At 42.9% G+C, this 19160-nt stretch overlaps 1 protein-coding gene and 1 non-coding gene across 12 annotated transcripts in view; both read left to right on the top strand.

Moving 5' to 3' along the window:
* ST3GAL3 (ST3 beta-galactoside alpha-2,3-sialyltransferase 3) overlaps window positions 1-19160 on the top strand; it is a 444286-nt gene that overhangs the window by 52046 nt on the left and 373080 nt on the right. The window contains exon 1 of one of the 11 annotated variants that reach the window (XM_030572867.1): window positions 7252-7398. The exons of the other annotated variants lie outside the window; for them this stretch is intronic. Within the exon in view, the coding sequence (XP_030428727.1) occupies window positions 7344-7398 (55 nt within the window). The 5' untranslated portion in view covers window positions 7252-7343. Of the gene's footprint in view, window positions 1-7251; window positions 7399-19160 lie in introns of those variants that run through there. 11 annotated transcript variants of the gene reach the window in all.
* On the top strand, window positions 2145-2251 carry LOC115656994. Its single transcript, XR_004001861.1, has one exon. It is a non-coding gene; the product is annotated as a U6 spliceosomal RNA (small nuclear RNA).

Raw genomic sequence — 19160 nt, 5'->3', positions numbered from 1 at the left:
CTGTACCGGTAAGTCCTGTAAGTTACTTTCACCCCTGCTCCTACCCCTCTGTTGGAGTAGCTGGCAAGAAGGAACTAAGGGGGTGGAGGGTTAGAAGGGCCTAAGACATGACTCCAGGGTGCACCCAGGCCAACCCTATGGACACTGCCCCGGGAAAAATCTTCTGGCTGGCTTGCATGCGGCGTGCATACACCTGGAATGGACATGAACAAGACATCTCAAAGAACAACCTTTAACGGGAAGGTGAGTAACCGTTTTTTTCTTTGCCCCTCATTCCCCACTTTTGTGCATTTTCCCCACTGTCTTTTACATGTTTGGGAAGAGCACAGTCGTGTGATCTCTGACTGGTGGGTTGGGGCATTGCTTGGAGAGGGCAGAATAGAAGAGTACCCTTAACTCTCTATTGCCTAATTTTCAGAGCTTTCAAATTTAGCCAGCCTCATATTCTGCAAGGCAGTGGTAGGCTTCATTAACTCTGTATTAATACGTTTCTTAGCAGTGTATTTCTCTTGTCTTTTTGAGGAATTGGTGGTAGTGAGGATGTGATTGACTGGCTTCCTCTGTGTACGTCGTTGCTACTCATTAGCTTGAGGTAGCAATGGCTCTCCAAAGTCTCTATTATGTTTATAGGGGGAAGGGACTTTCCTGCAAGCCTCCTGTGTTGAAGGGTGAAGTGGGTGAATTTTCAACGGAATAAGAACACCCTTTTAGATGAATACAGCTCTGAGAGGTGTGAACCGTTCCATTCGTCTCAAGCGATTGTGACGTTATACTCCATATCCTTTATGAAGATATACATATGATATGGATGAGACATAACTGAGAGATACTTTATGCAAGGTGGCTCATGTGAGATATCATTGGAAAGGTTATGATTTGCTGAATGTGATTATCCAATTTGTATGTCTGTATCATTTCTGTATCTGAAGTTAGAAATATTGACCATATATCTGTATTTCAAATGTGCTACTTTGGGTATCATAGAATCATAGAATATCGGAGTTGGAAGGGACCTCAGGAGGTCATCTAGTCCAACCCCCTGCTCAAAGCAGGACCAATCCCCAGACAGATTTTTGCCCTAGATCCTAATCCGCAACTAGCCCTTCAGGTACAAGAGTGAAAAGCCAGATAGGGCTGATGGCCCATCAGCAGAGACAATGGACTGTGAAAGGGCTTAGTCATCTTCTGGATGCTCCAGACAGCCTACAAGTGATGGCTGTCACAGTCCTGCAGAGACATGGATCTGAGTCATGTGGTACTGCCCCCTACCCCCGGAATGTCAGTGTTTTTCCACTGGAAGACAAAGGGTTCCCGCCATACACAAGAGCTATATTAGACAGGGGAGTGACATCATTGTGGTTCATCTCTGCCTCCCCACCCAAAGAGACACTGAAAAACACCTGGAAGCAAGAACTGAGCTGGGGGGAGAAAAGTTGATCCCAAGCTGGAAGGGCGCTTGGCTTGTGAGTAATAATACCTAAAGTCTCAAGTTGCAGGCCAGTGCAGTTGCCTTTTAAGACTCTGTAATCTGCCTGTGACAATATTTAGGGTGAGAAATTACTATTCGTAGCCAATTTCTTTAGTGAATCAAGCTTAGTTTCCGTGTTTTGTTTTGTTTGCTTAGCAAACAGAACAAAGCAGATTACTATCTCTTTAACCACTTAGAATCTGCCTTTTATAGTTAATAAAATCTGGTTTGTTTAGTATTAAACCCAGTTTATGTAATTTCTAACCGGGGGGTGGGAGGTGGGCAGGGGCTTGGAAGAAGTCATGCATATCTCTCTCCACATTGAGGGAGGGGACGAATTTATGAGTTTTATTTTGTACAGATTTCTCTATAGTGCAAGACAGTATTATTTTGGGTTTATTCCCCAAAAGGGGCATATACATGAGTGCTGGGTGAGTCCTCTCTCTCAGAGCTGACTTCAGTCTGTCTGCTGCTGGGTGTATGTGTATGTGCGAGCGAGCGATCCAAGAGGCCAGAGAGTCTAATTCAGCAAAACAGAGGTAGGGAATCCAGGCTGGTGAAGCAGGAGAGTGTCACTGAAACCCCAGTACATCAGGTCCAGCCCGTCACCGTTGTGTTCTTATCCCCTTCCCTGCTCTTGCCATTGTGTGTCTGGTACATGTACAGACCAGAATGCCTGCTCTTCCTTCTGCAGCATATTTACTGAAATTGGAATGATAGAGTTGATTAGCATGGCCTCTGCACAAGGATGAGATGCAAATTTATGTCGCGTTTCCATGCCTGTTTTAAGTTGCAGAAGTCATCATTGTGTATAATGCTGCTCTGCAGAGAATAGATTCATCCTGGGTGGGAGTTTTGTGCCGCTCTCTCTCTTTTTTCCTTTTCTTTGCAACAGCTAGGTCCATCCTATAGCAGCCTAGCCTCACATTACCATAGCAGTCGTCATATCTTGCATGCAGTACTACTCATCAGACTGTCCTGGGTGGAACTTGCATAGATGACAGTGGGGATACATTTGTGGGGTGCTGAAGTACTTCAAGATTACAGACCCTACTTACACTTTCAGAAGAAGTCCCATGATGGATCTGAGCACCAAGCAGAAGCAGATTGAAAGCACTTATGGGCAAAGGAAATGCTTTGAATCATGAGCCTTGAGTTAAAGAAGCAGTGCTTGTTCCTCTAAGGGCTGGTGTATGCTGAAAACTTATATTGGCGTAGCTATGTCTTTTAGGAGTGTGAAAAATCCATAGCCCTCAAAGATGTAGCTATGCTGACCTAACTCGCAGTGTAGACAGCGCCAGGGTGTTGGAAGACTTCTTCCTTCTGTCGATCTAGCTACTGCCTGGTGGGGAGGTGGATTAACTACAGTGACGAGAGAACCCCTCCTATCTCTGTATTGAGTGGCTATAATGAAGCACACAAGCTGCACAGGTGGGGCGCTGCAGTGTTTCAGGTATAGACTAGCCCTCAGTCACCACATGAATGTAAGCTCAGTGTCTCTCTCACAAAGGAGTTCCTGAAGAGCAAGAGGTCGAGAGAATGCAAATTGTAAGCAGTGATACTAAAGCTTTTAGTGTGTAATAATTTTTGTAATGTTTCTCAACCAGTCCTTTTGTACTGTTGAGTAGCTGGGGAGCTCGTGGGAAGTCCCTTCCCCCCGCCTGCCTCTGCACCAAAAAAGTTATATGAATTGGATAATATTAAAAGTAGCTTTTTTGGTGCACAGGCTTGTGCCCTATCTCAGAATCTCCTTTCAAAATGATCCCAAATTTGCAATCTGACCTCTAAGCCAGTTCCTGTTGTATGTGAAATTTAAAGGCCTGTGTTGTGCAGGAAGTCAGATTATCTAATCTCGTTGTCCCTTCTGGCTTTAAACTCTGTGAATAATTTGGCCACACATGAATGTTCTGAGAACAGGAACATTTTACTTTCCTTTTCTCACAGGTGCCATGTCTCAGAAACCGCTTGATCCAGTGACCCAAATATGCACCACTAATACTACCCCAGAGTCCATTGATCACATCACTTTTCAAGACAATCTGAGTATTCTTATGGATTGTGGAGCACTTTGAAAAATCATCTGCTGAAAAGAAAGCTCATCACAATCTTAACTATGGAGCTAAGGAGAGGCAATTCAGATAACAGCAGAAAAGCTTAAGAGATCTATTTTCCAACTGTAGTGAGTGGGATACAGTGTGATGGGTTCCTTTAATAAACACGCACAAAGTGAAAATGTGCTAACATTAAAACAAGTAAAGTTCTCGAGGGGTTTCTTAGAAAATATTTAACCAACAACTTGCTGCATACTAAGACTAACTTTAAAGGGACATTTCCTATTAAATATCTATTTAACCTTGCGAAACTGCTTTCAGAAGCTGATTATACCCTGAGGCGGCTCTAGCTTTTTTGCTGCCTCAAGTACGGCAGTCAGGCAGCCTTTGACGGCTTGTTTGCGGGAGGATCCCAGTCCCATGGCTTTGGCGTACCCGCTGCCAAATTGCCGCAGAATCCACGGGACCGGCGGACGTCCCACAGGCAAGCCATCAAAGGCTGCCTGACTACCGCCCTCACAGGGATCGGCAGGGCGCCCCCTGTAGCTTGTCGCCCCAGGCATGTACTTGAAGCGCTGGTGTCTGGAGCTGCTGCTGTTTATACCCTACAACAGAAATGAATTTGTTTAAAAGCACCTCATAGTTCTGTATAAATATTATTATAGGACTGACTAGAGACCCCAGGCAAGTTTGTGGCCCCATAATGGTAGGCACTATGCTAATATATTGAGAAACAGTCCCTGCTCTGAGAGTTTGCAGTCTAAACAGACAAGACAAAGGGCGGGAGGGAGGGGAAGCAGAGCGACAGGGAGATTAAGTGACTTGCCCAAAGTCACACACTACTCCTAGATCTAGTAACCTGCTGGCCAGATCATGCTGTATTCCCAATAATCAATAACTCTACATCTGCATACTTCAGAGAACCAACAGCTTATCCAAATTGTTTTCTGGGGACAGAGGTCTTCTACTAACTTTTGTTGCAAATGCAGGATAGCAATATTTCAAAATATTGTATACACAGTGTTCTAAAAGCTGGTAACAATCTAAATGGCTGATGATGGTATGATGTAGAATACCACAGCTATTAGACAAGGAGTAAGAACTTTGGTAAAGGTTGCTAAAAAACGATTAAAAAAAATACCCCAAGTACTGTGTTTGGAAATTGGGATTTTTTAACCTTTGTAGTTTTCAGCTGTTTTGGCAGTAGAGCTTTAAAAAAAAAAAAATTGCAAGATTTTTTTTTTAATAATGGGAAAGTGTATTTTCATCTATCCTCAGAAACATTGAACTGTGTTTATTAAAACCTTTTTAAAAAATCACTTTCAGGCGCAGACTAAGCCTATAGAATTATCACGTGAAAGATGAGTGAAAATGAGGTTATAATGGAAATACTCGCACAACCTTAACTATAGCTGTTGCTAGTGCTTTGGCTATAATTACAAGACTAATTACTATGAATTTAGTGTCATGACCCTTCTGCTTTGTAAGGTTCTTCCCACGCAATCTCAACACTTGACATCCCAAGTGGACCATAAGTAGTGTTCTACTTACATTGCAATGAAAACAGCAATAGATTTTGTATGTCTAGCACTGCTATATGATCCATTACTGATTAGTGAAGTCTTATTTGGGATATTAAAAGGGCCAGTACCACTTGCAAATATGATTTATTATTAATTTTTGTTATCCTTCACATATTCTAGTTTGATGTTTTTGTAGATGTACAACGGACTATTAAATATAAAAACCTAAGTTAATAAAACATTAAGATCACATATTTAAACACTAGTCAGATACTGAGACTGTTAAGATCATCATTGCTATGCTAACTGATTTGTATTGTATATTGTCCATTAAAAATAACAGCATGTTACATAGATGAACATTTCCCAGCTTCTGAATGCTTAAGTTAGATTTGCATATACTGCCTTAGCTCTGTGTGCTGTGTGTACATTCATTAAAGGTAGTTTCTAATCGCAGGATCACATTTTGCTAATACAATATAATAAACTTCTTATAGAATTTTAGGTACAAGCTTTTACAGTCTGTTACCATGTGCGTCAGACAAATGTAATTTATGTATGAGGAGATCCCTACAAAGTTATGTGACAAATTACTCCTGAGGGCATTCTGCGCCAAAAAATTAAAATTTCTGTGCACAATATTTTAAAATTCTGCAAGTTTTATTTGTCAATAAATAAATACAGGTGCTCCAGCATGGCAGTGGGGAGCACAAGCCACTGATTGTTGAAGGTGGGAGAGCACCCTGCAGCCTCTCCACAACCTACACCTGGGACCCAGACTCAATGGTGAGGCTGCACTAGATCCTCACACAGCGCAAGGCCTGGGCCTATCCCAGAAACACCCTGGGACACTGTCCCTCTGTGCCAGGTGCACCAGGTGTGAGGCAGGCAGGTTTAACCAGGTAGGGTCCAAGTGTGGAGGGGCTCAGTGTGTGGTGATCCAGGTGTGGGGTGAGAGGATTCTGTGTGTGACAGTCTGGGTGCAGACAGCTCAGTAGGGGGATGAGACATGGGGGAATCTGGATGCACAGAGGCTCATTGGGGTGGGGGGTTCCAGGGGCAATGAGACTTTGTAGGGATTTCCAGATGAAAGTAGTTGGGGCTCTGTGGAGGGATCTGGATGTGGGCTCTCAGCAGGAGGGTCTAGGTGCTGGGGGAGTGGGGCTTAGTAAGTTGGCGGTCTGGGTGCAGCGGGTTGGGGGGGTCAATAGCATAGGGGTCTGGATGTGGGAACTCAGGAATGTGCATGGGGTGGGGCTTGTCAAGGTGGGGTTTTGAGTGCAGGGAGCTCAGTGGGGGAGGTCTGGGTGCAGGGGGACTCCAGATGCAGAGGTTGTGGTTCAGTGGGGTTTGGGAATGGAGGGCTAGGTGGGTTCTGGCTGTATGGGGTGATGCTTGGTAGGGGTGTCTGTGTATGGGAGGTCCAGATGCATGGGGGTTGGGTGGATGGAGGAGCAGCCGCCTGCATAGTCACCCCTCCCCCCACAGGGGGTGGGTCTGACGCAGCTCCAGCCACACCTTGCAGGGGAAGAGGAAGTCCTATTGTCCTTTGTCTCCAGCCCAGCCAGGACTAGCAGCTGATCCCTGGCTCAGGGTAGGAGCCTGGCTGGGGTGTCCCCAGCCCTGCAGTGATTTATCTCTGTCAGCTGCTCTGGGTTCCTGAAACGATGTACCTGCACAGCTAGGGAGTGGTTTGTAACTGCACTTGCAGGTTTCCTTTGCTTCCGTGTCAGAGAGTCATTTTCCTGCGGGGAAGCAAGGAAATATGTGGGGGACGTGAATCCTGCGCCCATGTAGTGGTGCAGAATTCCCCCAGGAGTAACAAAGATATACTATATGTGTTGCAGTATTTGAGAAATAGTATGTTTTCATGCAATTAAAGACTGTGTATTAAAACATACACAGAAAGAGGCAGAGGTAAGTTGATGTTTCCTAACTTGAATGCTTAACTCCTAATTTTTCAAAATAGTTTTGTGCAACATCTTTGTTTTAAAAAATAGAAAAAAACTGTCTTACTCCTTGATTAACTAAACTCCTCTACAGTATGCTGTGCCACACATATCACGTGGCATTGTTTCAAAGGATGATTTGAAATCTTTGGATGGAAGGTGCTAGAGAAACCTAAACTGCTGCTGTTTGTATTTATTTGTCACTCCTCTTGTCTTCTCATACAGCCCTATGGAGGCAAACATGTCCTGTCAACACTTAACAAAAAGCATTGCTTATGAGAGCTGCATCACAGCTGTGAGTGGGGATGATGGCTTACCAGCACACATTCTATGAGAGGAACAACAAGAAGCAATGGTAGTAAGCTTGCATAAATCCAGGCTACCTGAGGAGATAATGCACCAGTCAGGTACCAATGCTTGCAGTGAATATAGCTGGTAATAAGGAACCTGACATTGATAGACATTTCAGTTTCAATAACTGTAAGAGCCACTTTCATTGTCTGTTTGAAACCTGTCTAGAAGGCTAAAAAGTCCAGCCTCTGTTGGATTAATTACTGTTTTGTATAGTGTTTTCAAATATAGTTCGTTCTCTTATATAGTACCACTTTAGTTGTTCTTGTACCTTTTCAAGGAAGGAGTTTCCCCCATAGCTACCTTTTTTTCACCCTTTGTTTTCCCCCAAGGGGCTTAATTAATCTCTGTTAAAAGTTTTCTTAAAAGATTCATTTAAAAAAAAGGTTTGAAATTTGTTCAAGTATGTGATTGGAACTGAGTGGAACCTGGGACAGTTTGAGGCTTGCATTTAATGTTAAATCTTTCAGTAGCTTGGCTAACAGAGCTAGACAAAAACAATATGAATATTTGCTCAGCTGTCAACTTTGTTGCTTATGATGTGAAATCAATGACTACACTGGAAGTGGGATGTGAAGAGCTGTTTATATTTGTGAGAAAGGTGTTAGCAGTTTTGTGATGTTTGCTGACAGCCATGTACCTTCTTAGGAACTCTAGATTGTGCCTTTTATGATATCCCTGAGAAGTATTACTGCTTTCAGTACTGAGCTGTTTTCTTTCCTTCCTATTTCAGTCTCTTATCTTTATATAAACAATGATTTTGAAAATGACATGCGTTTTGTAAAACGTAGAACACTACTTGCATTTCTGTTTGAGGACTTTTATTTTCCCTCATTGGCTTGGTGACTTTGTCCTCTGGCTGGCTATTGTTTTATTCAGAGATTTTTATGTTTATGAAGCCAGTGTAAGACTGCTGGGCCTATAGGGCTGGAAAAAATCCTACTTAGTTTCTGGAGTTTGAAAAGTAGTAGTACAAAGTGGTGTAGTGAAGTGTTTGCTATGATTGCAACATACCACTTGAGGGCAATAGATCTTTTTTTCGCTCCTGTGCTTGATCCTACTTGAATGTAATTATTCTTTTATTCATCCAGTGCCGTGCAACATTAATTGTGATTGTTAGACACTCTCTCTTGCATATTGATCAAATCTCTGCCATTTTATATATAAAAGAGCATAGCATACATCTCTTTTGTTACTGTTCCGAAGCTATGAATCCTTAACAAGCATGCGCTGCTCTCTGGGTAAATTTAAAATATACATATTTTTGCCAAAATGCTACTAATGTCATTTACGTTCTCTGCAGATCATTTCCTTTCATTCCTAAGAGAACCAAATTTTATCATATTACTTTTCCTCAGTGATTCATTTGGTATGATTAATGCTAAGATTTTGTCATAGATATTTTTAGTAAAAGTCACAGTCAGGTCATGTGCAATAAAGAAAAATTCACAGAAACTGTGACCTGTCCTTGACTTTTACTAAAAATAGATATGATAAAATGGGAAGGGGCTGGGCAGCTGCGGGATGGCAGGGAGCTCTGGGGCCCCCACAACCCATGGTAGCTCAGAGCTGCAGGGGTTCCCCCTGCCCTGGCGCATCCTCCAGGGAGTTGTGGGGTATCCCCACTGCCCATGGCAATTCGGAGCTTGGGGGCCCGCTGCCTTAGGCGGTGGAGGTACCTCACAACTTGTTGCTGTGGGAGGCAGCGGGACCCTGCACCTCCTAGCCGCTGGGGCTGAAGTCACAGAGGTCTTTGGAAGTTATGGATTCTATGACTTCCGTGACCTCCATGACAAAATCGTAGTCTTAAATAGGATATCTCAGGAATTCATGTCAGCGACTTGTGACAAGGGTGGTCTCCTTGCAGCGGGTTGAATTCACCAGTGCGGCGGACCGGTACAAAGCCTATACAATGTTTAAATTCTACAGGATCCTGGTCTCGATCAGTGCATGGGATGGATGGGGTTTAGTGAACGAGGCAGCTGCTCAATATTTTTCTATATCTTCATAATTTAGTATGTGTCCCCATGCCTCATTTGCTGCACAGTATACAAAGCTTGCATTGAATTAGGAATTTTTTTTATTTCCTCCTGGGCTTTTTAATTGCATTCTTTACTCTAGTATTTGACAGTCCCAGAAACATTAATGAAATGATCTTCATAACATCCTACTGAGATTGGAAAATATCATAAATCATAGAAGGTTAGGGTTGGAAGAGACCTTAGGATGTCATCTAGTCCATTCTCCTGCTCAAAGCAGGATCAACCCCAACTAAATCATCCCAGCCAGGGCTTTGTCAAGCCGGGCCTTAAAAACCTCTAAGGATGGAGATTCCACCACCTCCCTAGGTAACTCATTCCAGTGCTTCACCACCCTCCTTGTAAAAGAGTGTTTTCTTATATCCAACCTAAACCTCTCCTACTGCAACTTGAGACCATTGCTCCTTGTGCTGTCATGTGCCACCACAGCTTAGCTCCATCCTTTTTGGAACCCCCCTTCAGAATGTTGAAGGCTGCTATCAAATCCCCCCTCACTCTTCTCTTCTGCAAACTAAATAAGCCCAGTTCCCTCAGCCTCTCCTCATAAGTCATGTGCCCCAGCCTCCCTAATCATTTTCACTGCCCTCTGCTGGACTTGCTCCAATTTGTCCACATCCTTTTTGTACTGCGGGGTCCAAAACTGAATGCAGTACTCCAGATGTGGCCTCACCAATGTCGAATAGAGGGGAATAATCACTTCCCTCGATCTGCTGGCAAAACTCTTACTAATGCAGCCCAATATGCCGTTAACCTTCTTGGCAACAAGGGCACACAGTTGGCTCATATCCAGATTTTCGCCCATGTAATCCCTGGGTTTACTCTGGTTTACAGAGAGAACTGTAGGCACAGAAAGTTTAAGGCCAAAATTTGCAAAATTATCTGCTAATTTTGGTTGAATTAACCAACTTTGAGATGTCTAGGATCTGATTTTATTTCCAAAGCTGCTGAGCCATCACAAATCCCATTGACTTTGATTGGAGTGGTTGGTGCACTCAGCACTTTTGAAGATCATATCCTACATGTTTGTAGTTAGGAACCCAGAAAATGAGGACTGCCTAGCTAGTGGCCACCTCTGAAAATATTTGTCTAAGTGACTTGCCCGACATCCTATTAAAGAGTCCATTCCAAGCTCTAGATGCCATTGACACTTCCTAAATTATACAAAATGTGAAATAAACTCAGTTATTCCCACAAACACAATACCCTGTACACAGCAAAGACCACAGTAACAAAAACCTTAAACCCTCCAAAATCATCTCTATTTAGTTTCATAATTCTGTTTGCTCCTCATGAGTGAGGGAGAAGTGGTGGATCTTGCAGTACACCCAGATAATTAGAAACCTGAGTTCTGTTCCTTGCTCTGTCAAAAGTCAAGTGTGTGATCTGGTATTTCATCTGTAAAATGGAGTGCAGATTATGTTTGTCTGCTTCCTTGAGTAGAGGTGAGAGTTCTTGCTTAGGCCTGGTCTACACCTAAAATTTAGACCAACCTAGCTTCATCGTTCAGAGACATGCCATGACATTTTTAGTCAGACATGCAAAATAGTGTCTTCTCTTCAGTGTGACTTCACATGGACCATACATGCAAGGTCGCACTATGTGGAGGATGTCACTTTGTTTGCATGTTCGAGGGCTGAATGGAATCATCTTGCAGGCACAGGCCATCCTGGGGCATGCCACAGATCGCTCAGAGCTGTGAAAAATGTTTTGACCTGTGCGACGTAGTTAGGTCCACATAACCTCCACTGTTGATGCAGCTAGGTCAACAGAAGAATTCTTCCATCAACCTATCTACCAGCTCTTGGAGAGGTGGATTAACCATATCGATGGAAAACCACTTCTGTCAGTGCAGGAAGCATCTGTGCTATGAGGTTGCAGCACTGTAGCTGTTCTGCTGTAATGTATGCACACCCTTAGTAACAGAGGTGGTTGTGAAGTGTGTAGAACTATTAACACTGCTCAGTGGAAGAGGTAAGAGTTGAGCTGGTGGTCTAGGGCATCTTTCACTGAACCAAATTTGGTCTATGTCCTGTCTGGAGCGATAGTGCTGCATGGTTATTCCAAAATGACGAAAAATGTTCTGCAGAATCAGAGAGCATGTGCAGTGAAGTTGAAATGTTCAGAAAATTAAGAATAAGTTGTTTAACAATTTCTACTGTGCATGTACAGAAGATGAGTTTCTTCAGCTTATAACTGTGCCAAATCTGGGCATTTGATCACGAGTAAAAATCAACTCCCTGACTTCAGGACTTCCCCTGCCAATTTTCAAGTTTCTGTTGCAAATCACAGTAGTGCTAGACCTGGTCAAAAATAGGCTGAAAAAATGTAAGACTGGCTAACCTACCAATTTGCACTAACCTTATTCTCAAAAACAGCTGCAACATTTTTGATCAAACCAAAACATTCAGGTTGAGAAAATTTCAATTACTCTGTCTCTCCAGACCCAGGCAGAATTCATACAATGGTACTGAAAGCAACAAAAGACCAAAGAATCATAGAATTATAGAAATGTAGGGCTGAAAGGGATCTCAGAGTCATCAAATCCAGCCCCGTGTGCTGAGGCAGGACCAAGTAATTCTAGACCCATCTCTGACAGGTGTTTTGTCCAACCTGTTCTTAAAACATCCAATGATGAGTATAAAACAACTTCCCTTGAAAGCCTATTCCAGAGCTTAACTATCCTTAGAGCTAGAAAGCTTTACCTAATATCTAACCTAAATCTCCCTTGCTGCAGATTAGATCTATTACTCCTTGTCCTACGTTCACTGAACATGGGGAATAATTGATCACTATCATCTTTATATCATGTTTGAAGACTGTTATCAGGTCCCCTCTCAGTCATCTTTTCTGAAGAGTAATGTGCCCAGTTTTTTAACCTTTCCTCATAGGTCAGGTTTTTTTAAACCTTTCGTCACTTCTGTTGCTCTCTTCTGGATTCTCTCCAGTTTGTCTCCGTCTTTCCTAAAGTGGGGTGCCCAGAACTGGACCCTTTATTTCAGCAGAGGCCACACCGGTGCTGAGTAGAATGGGACAGTTACCTTCTGTGTCTTACAGACAACACTCCTGTTAATACTCCAGAAAGATGCTAGTTTTTTTTCGCAGCTGTGTCATTTTGTTGACTCTCATTCAGGGTATGGTCCCCAGATCCCTTTCAGCAGTACTATCACCGAGCCAGTTAGTCCCCATTACACAGTTGTGCATTCGAAGTTGCCTTCATAACTGTAGTACTTTGTACTTGTCTTTATTGAATTTCATCTTGTTGAATTCAGGCCGGTTCTTCAGTTTTGTCAAGGTAATTTTTAACTGTAATCCTGTCCACTAAAGAGCTTGCAATCCCTCCTATCTTGGTGTCATCAGTAAACTTTATAGCATACTATCCACTCCCTAATCCAAGTTATTAATTGAAATATTGAATAGTACCAGACCCAGGACTGACCCTTGTGGGACCCTCCCTGTTTGATAGTGGACGATCAGATCCAGACTAACACAGCTACCCCTCTGGTGCTCTTTTTAAAGATGTCAAACTATAGTGCCAACTATTACGTTAATGCATCATTGTGAAAACAACATCTGCCCTGAATGACTGCTAACTTCCTAGCCATTTTTTAAGAGAAACAAGGGTGACTGGGTTGGGGAGGGGGCGAGGGGGCGGGGAGGAGGAAAATCTATTACAAAGTGCTTAGATGAACATCTGATGAATATAAATCAGCACAAATACTTCAAACTTTTAAGGTTCTTTGGGAAACTTAAAATAATAAAGGGCACTGAGGAATGTATTTTAGACTTTTCAGAAGCTTTTGTAAAAAGACTAGATGAAACTGAAAGGCCACAGATATAAAACTGATAAGAGGAAATACTAGTTCATATAATGCACACTTAGCCTGTGGAATTCTCTGCCAAAATAGATGAGTGAGTTCAAGAGTTTAGCAAGTTTCAAAAAAGGAGGGGACGCTTTTCTATAGATAATGAGAACATTGAATTTAAAAATGAAGAGCCTTGGAAGGGATGTAAACTTTCCTACTTCAGGGCATAAGACAAGTTCGATCTGTGCACATGCCTTGGGTCTGTTTGTTGGATGGAAGAGCTAAAACAAGCTCAGTTTACTGCTGCTGCTAATGAGCCATCAGGTGCCACGTATTGAGCCAAGGTGGGTGAGGTAATATCTTTTACTGGACCAACTTTGGCAATGAATTTAGCAGTGACAATCTCAGTTAGTTTCCCAGACCTGAGGAAGAACTCTCTGTACACTCAAAATCATGTATCTCACAATAGAAGTTGGTCCAATAAAAGAGATTACCTCACCCACCTTCTCTCTCTAATATCCTGGGACTGACACAGCTACAACGACACTACATGCTTACTGAAACAGTCCTCCTTCACATGCGTTTGTGCCCTAATCTTGCACCACAGTCTGTTAATGGCGAGTGTAGGATGTCATTATGGCAGAACGGAGGATATGTCTGTGTCAATTTACATTCGATTTGCTGTTTTGTGAACACCATGTTGTATTTTCAACCTACTTTTTCAGTGTAGTCTCTATTCGTGACTTTGAGCATTCGTTCTGTAGTATTTGTGGTTCTGAGTAATGGTCTAGCGGGTAAGATGCTGGACTGGGTATTAGGAGACCTGGGTTCTATTCCTGACTGCCACAGATATGCTGGGTGATCTTGGATATGTCACCTCCCCTTTGAGTTAGTTGGGGACTGGTCCTGCTTTGAGCAGGGAGTTGGACTAGATGACCTCCTGAGGTCCCTTCCAGCCCTGATATTCTATGATTCTATGAAAAGCTTGACACCCAATGCAAAGACTCTCAGCTGGTCTACACTGGGAACCTACATTGGTATAGCTGTGTGTCTGCCATTTCATCACCAGAAACAGAAGAACACCTTGGAGAGAGTGCAGGCAGGAGGGACTTTGCCTCCCCTAAAGATGGTGACCAAATCCAAGGACTCACAGCAGTGGTGAAGACACTGGTGTGTATGCGTGCGCGCCCATTGAGGAGGTAGTTGTTTCCAGATCTGTAAGGGCAAGTCTACACTACAAAATTAAGTTGACCTAAATTATGTCGACATATAGGCACTGCAGTAATTAAATCGCTTGTGCATGTCCACACTAAACTCCTTGTGTCAGCAGTGCATGGCCTCGCCAGAAGTGCCTGCACCAATTTAACTGTCAGTGTAGGGCATTTATGGGATGGCTTCTGAAAGGCAACCACAGTCGATGTAAGCAACACAGAGTCTATGCTGATGCTGCGTCAACCTAACTACATCCACCTCTTGTGGAGGTGGAACTATTAAGTCGGTTTAGTGGGATTGATACATTGTGGGGTTTATGTTTTAGTGTAGACACTTGCAGAGTTAGACCTGGTCTATACTACAGAGTTAGGTCAACATGAGGCAACTTATGTCAATCTAACTCTTGTGCTCTTTCTTTAAAAGTGTGTGTAAGTAATTCCTTTGCTAAACCTGTGTTTCTTGCTTTACTGCCATGTCACTGATGGGGTTACTTAGCAAACCGGAGCTTCCACAAGCTAGTTGTGAGGGATTGAGTCTAAGCAACAGAGGGTTCAGGAGTGCTGTGGCACTGGTTCCGAGGGCTAGGTGGGTGGACTACAGGGTCCCACTGTCGAAGAAGGGTGTCATACATGGGATCTGCATCTGGGATTGTTCATGAGAGACCCAGAGCTAGAACCCGTGATCTGGCACTGCCCATGCTCGGGGACTTAGAAGAAATGGGGTTCAGTAGTTGAATTACATAACAAAAGGCTGGTGTCCAGAGAGTGGGCTGGACCCATTTGTGACAGTTGTGTTCAGAGAAACTGAATGTGGCATGATGCCAAAGACCATATCTTTATGTATTTTCACTAGTCACAAGGCTTTCAGTGGGCCTGTCTTCTCGCGTCCTCTGGATTTCCCTAGATATCCCTGCACTGTCATAGCTCTGGTTATTCAGCTGGATGTGAAGGCACTCCTTTTACTCTAATCAGTCTTACTTTGATCTCTAGACTAAGGGGCTAGTAGTCTAATCTATTGTTCTTTCTACAATCCTCTGTTCTTTGGGGCTGGTCTTCTGTTGTTATATCATTAACGTTTTCCTCAATATAATCTGTTCTAGTCGTATGCATTTGTCTGTTACCATGAAGAAGGCAAGCTTCCCTAGACAGCAGGAGTCTTGGAGGTCTTCATGCAGTAAATTTTGTTTGGTAACTTACAGAAGAGCCTTAACTATGAATTGACACTCCTCCCCTAAACTCCTTTATTTAGATATTCAGCTGTGATTTATAGCCTACGGAGGTATCAAGTGGATCGGACAGGACTTTGTGGGTCCCTGGGACTGAAGTACCATACTAACTCCATTACCTCTTAAATCATCCCCATACTCTGTGCTGCTGGAATCTAGCTTTTTTCCTGCAAATTTCAAAATTTCACTGATGTCATTGTAGGTAAAACTAAATTGAGATGTTGCGGGATGTAGGGGGCTCCGAATTAACCAAGATTCTGTTATCTTGAAGGTCTGTTACCAGATAGAAGAGAGAGATGATGTGAAGAAAGGATCAGAGTGGGTCTTGCAGGACTTGTAGACCCTGAACCTCTGAGCCATGATTCTCTAGGGATCTCAAACTAATGAAACTGTTTGGAAGAAGAGAGCTGTTGCATCCTCCTATGCAATCAGATGACCAGAACCATGCAGGGATGTTGGATGGGAGGGAGAGAATGTAAATGGTAATTGTGTCATTTGAGATACATTTCACTAATCCTTATTAGGTACTTTCATTTGTGCGCCAATGGAAAAACTGGATTGGCATGGGAACCGTTTCTTGCATTTGAACATATTCCATTATTGCCACCGGCTGTTAGTGTTGGGCACGTCTGGGTTGTGATTGCATGTATGGAGGCAGTGGGAATGTTGGACAGAGATCAACTCTTCACCGAAGCTGCTGTAAAATTATATTTGCAAGCTATTTCCTGAGCAAGAGGCCGTTAATAGTGCATTCCTCTCAAATCCAAGAAGTGCAGTGACCTTGCTGAGGATATTTTCCCTTGTGAACATGTGTCCAAAGATCATTTCTGCTTTTTCTCTGCTGAGGGAGGATAGGTTGGGTCCCCCTCTTCCACCTCAGTGGTTGAGCACTGAAGTTCTGGTGAACTTAAATGAAAGCTGTGAGTGCTCAGCATCTCTGAAAATCAGGCCGTACTTTGAAATTAAAAAGTCTTAAATGTGGCAGGCAGGTGGGTCTGTACCCACAATACATCAAGTTCTATATTTGTTTGTCCTGAGTGCCAATCCATGGTAGCTTACAAGCTACTTTCAAAAGCAGAGACACTTTACATTACTGCATTGCCAGTTTACACACATTCTATCATTTTGCTGAATCTCTCCATTTACTGTACATCTATCCTATCTTTTGTCCCGTATAGTGTGCCATGGAGAGGGTCATGGCAGGGTGATAGTTCCACATAATATTGAATCTTGTTGGACCTTGAAGTCCCATCATCTTGCATTTCTGAACTTTTTCCAAAGAGCTAGTGTGGCAGTCCCACAACTTTCTAATGGGTACTTTGAGGCATTGTGTATATTCATTTTTTTATGAAGTCCCTTTAAATAGTCTTTTTTAAAGTGTTTTTGTGTTTGTAAATATATGTAATGCAACATGAGTTTTTCTGTTCCCCCTGATGACTATAAAGGTCTTTTCAGCAGCGGAAAAAGAAACTGACTAATGTCCTGATCCTGTACTTGAATCCATTCAGTCAAAAGAGTTCACGTGCATGGATCCAGTTGCAGGATTGGACTCTGAGTTAATATCCAGGAAAATGAAGCAGAATGCAGGCAAATGCACAAATAACAAATTGAGAATATTTTGTTACTGACTTTTTTCAGTATTGGTAATCTTGGTTTTTGCATAATGTGTATCTGAGGATTTACCTCCTCAAGAATGTCTTTTCTCGACCTCATTAAGTTTTAGTTGGGACACTGCACATAGAAAGGAGAGCAAGACCTTGGGGAAGTAAATAGCTTTGTGTCTTAAGCCAGGCTAGTCGATCTGAGAGAGACCAATGTAGAGTGCCTTGACTTTGAGAGTGACTAGATGGATTGTGGGGAAACCCAAATATCCTTGGCTTACAAATAGATGCCTTTGTGAATTTCCTTTGAGGGGGGATTTGATAGCTGCTTTCAACTACCTGAAAGGGAGTTCCAAAGAGGATGGATCTAGACTGTTCTCAGTGGTACCTGATGACAGAACAAGGAGTAATGGTCTCAAGTTGCAGTGGGGGAGGTTTGGGTTGGCTGTTAGGAAAAACTTTTTCACTCAGAGAGTGGTGAAGCACTGGAATGGGTTCCCTAGGGAGGTGGTGGAATCTCCTTCCTTAGAGGGTTTTTAAGGCCTGGCTTGACAAAGCCCTGGCAGGGATGATTTAGTTGGGGTTGGTCCTGCTTTGAGCAGGGGATTGGACTAAATACCTCCTGAGGTCCCTTCCAACAATGATACTCTATGATTCTATGTTTGACTAGTCTCACTTGCAACATTAGAGGGCACTGTTGCTACAAGCTGCTAATGTCATGCACTCACTACTGATGGAGAAATGAGCAGTGTGGATTTTTGTAGTCCTGTCTCTGTGTTGGTCTTTGGAGCTATGTAACTGACTGTTACAAGTTTTTCTTTCAAGGGTCACCCTCCATGCTTCTGTCCTATCCTCTGGCTTTGCTATGTGGTTGTGCAGTTTCATGTCCAGCATTTAAGTAGATAGGGTATGGCTGAATTGTTCCAGATGCTCACTGGTTCTTTCAGATCTTTCACTGGGCTGTCTAATATGTCCTGCAGCCTTTTTGCATGTTAGAAGGCTTTTGGAACTTGAATTATGCCAGAGTTGCCTAGTTATCTTTTGCATTCTCTGTCTTGCAACTGATAGAGCCAGATCTAAGTGTTGTTTCCAGTCTGTTTAAATCAGGCACCTTTAAAGTTCAAGGATGCATTAACATAGGAGTACATACATACTGTTACAAATTATCAGAAAATGTTGACTTGTCCACCAGCAAAGCTCATCAGTAGAAAGGAGCTTGTCTGGAGAAGGAGGGGCAAAACTGATGTCCAGTAGGGGGAGAGAGAGGAGATTTTTCTTCTCCTTTCCTCCCTGTCTCTTACCTTCTGTTGCTCCAGCACATAACAGATCCCCAGCCAGAGCATCAGTAAAACTGATGCAATTCTACAAGCTTCCTTTGTTCAGTTTGCTATTTCCTTTAAGCACAGCAGCAGCAAAGTGAAATTTACCATAAGAAGGTCTGTTTCACTTTTATGCCTCCTGGAGCTCAGTTTGCTTAAAGCTTCCCAACATGGGGATTTTTCTAGCATAATTCTGCTGGTATAATATAACTCCTTATGTGGCTACTCTTATTGTGGAATAGGTGTGTCTACATGAGGAGTTACACTGGTATAACTATGTGGCAAAATTCCACCACCTCCCTGAGGAAATTTGCCCAGGGACCACTGGCAGCAGGAGAGTAAGCTGGTGTTGGGTTTTTTTCACATACTCTGAGCTTTCAGGGAAGAAAGCCAAAATCTGATAGGGAAAGTCAGATCTGCATCTTCTTTTACTGGGAAAGTGAAATTTGAACCAAAATTTCAGTGTTCTGAAAATGCTTTTACTCCATAGCTAGTTTGGAAGGTCTCACCTTGTGCTGTAGAAAATTGTTTAAAATTATGTCTGTTCCAAAAAGAGGTGCTACAAGATGGTTATGGAAGGCCCTCTTCTGGTAAGGGGTCTGTTCCTTCTACGAGATCT

The sequence above is a fragment of the Gopherus evgoodei genome, chromosome 8 (assembly GCF_007399415.2).
Source record: "Gopherus evgoodei ecotype Sinaloan lineage chromosome 8, rGopEvg1_v1.p, whole genome shotgun sequence".
NCBI lineage: Eukaryota > Metazoa > Chordata > Testudines > Testudinidae > Gopherus > Gopherus evgoodei.
Note: the sequence above shows the minus strand (reverse complement) of the source record. Positions and strands in the feature narration are given on the sequence as shown.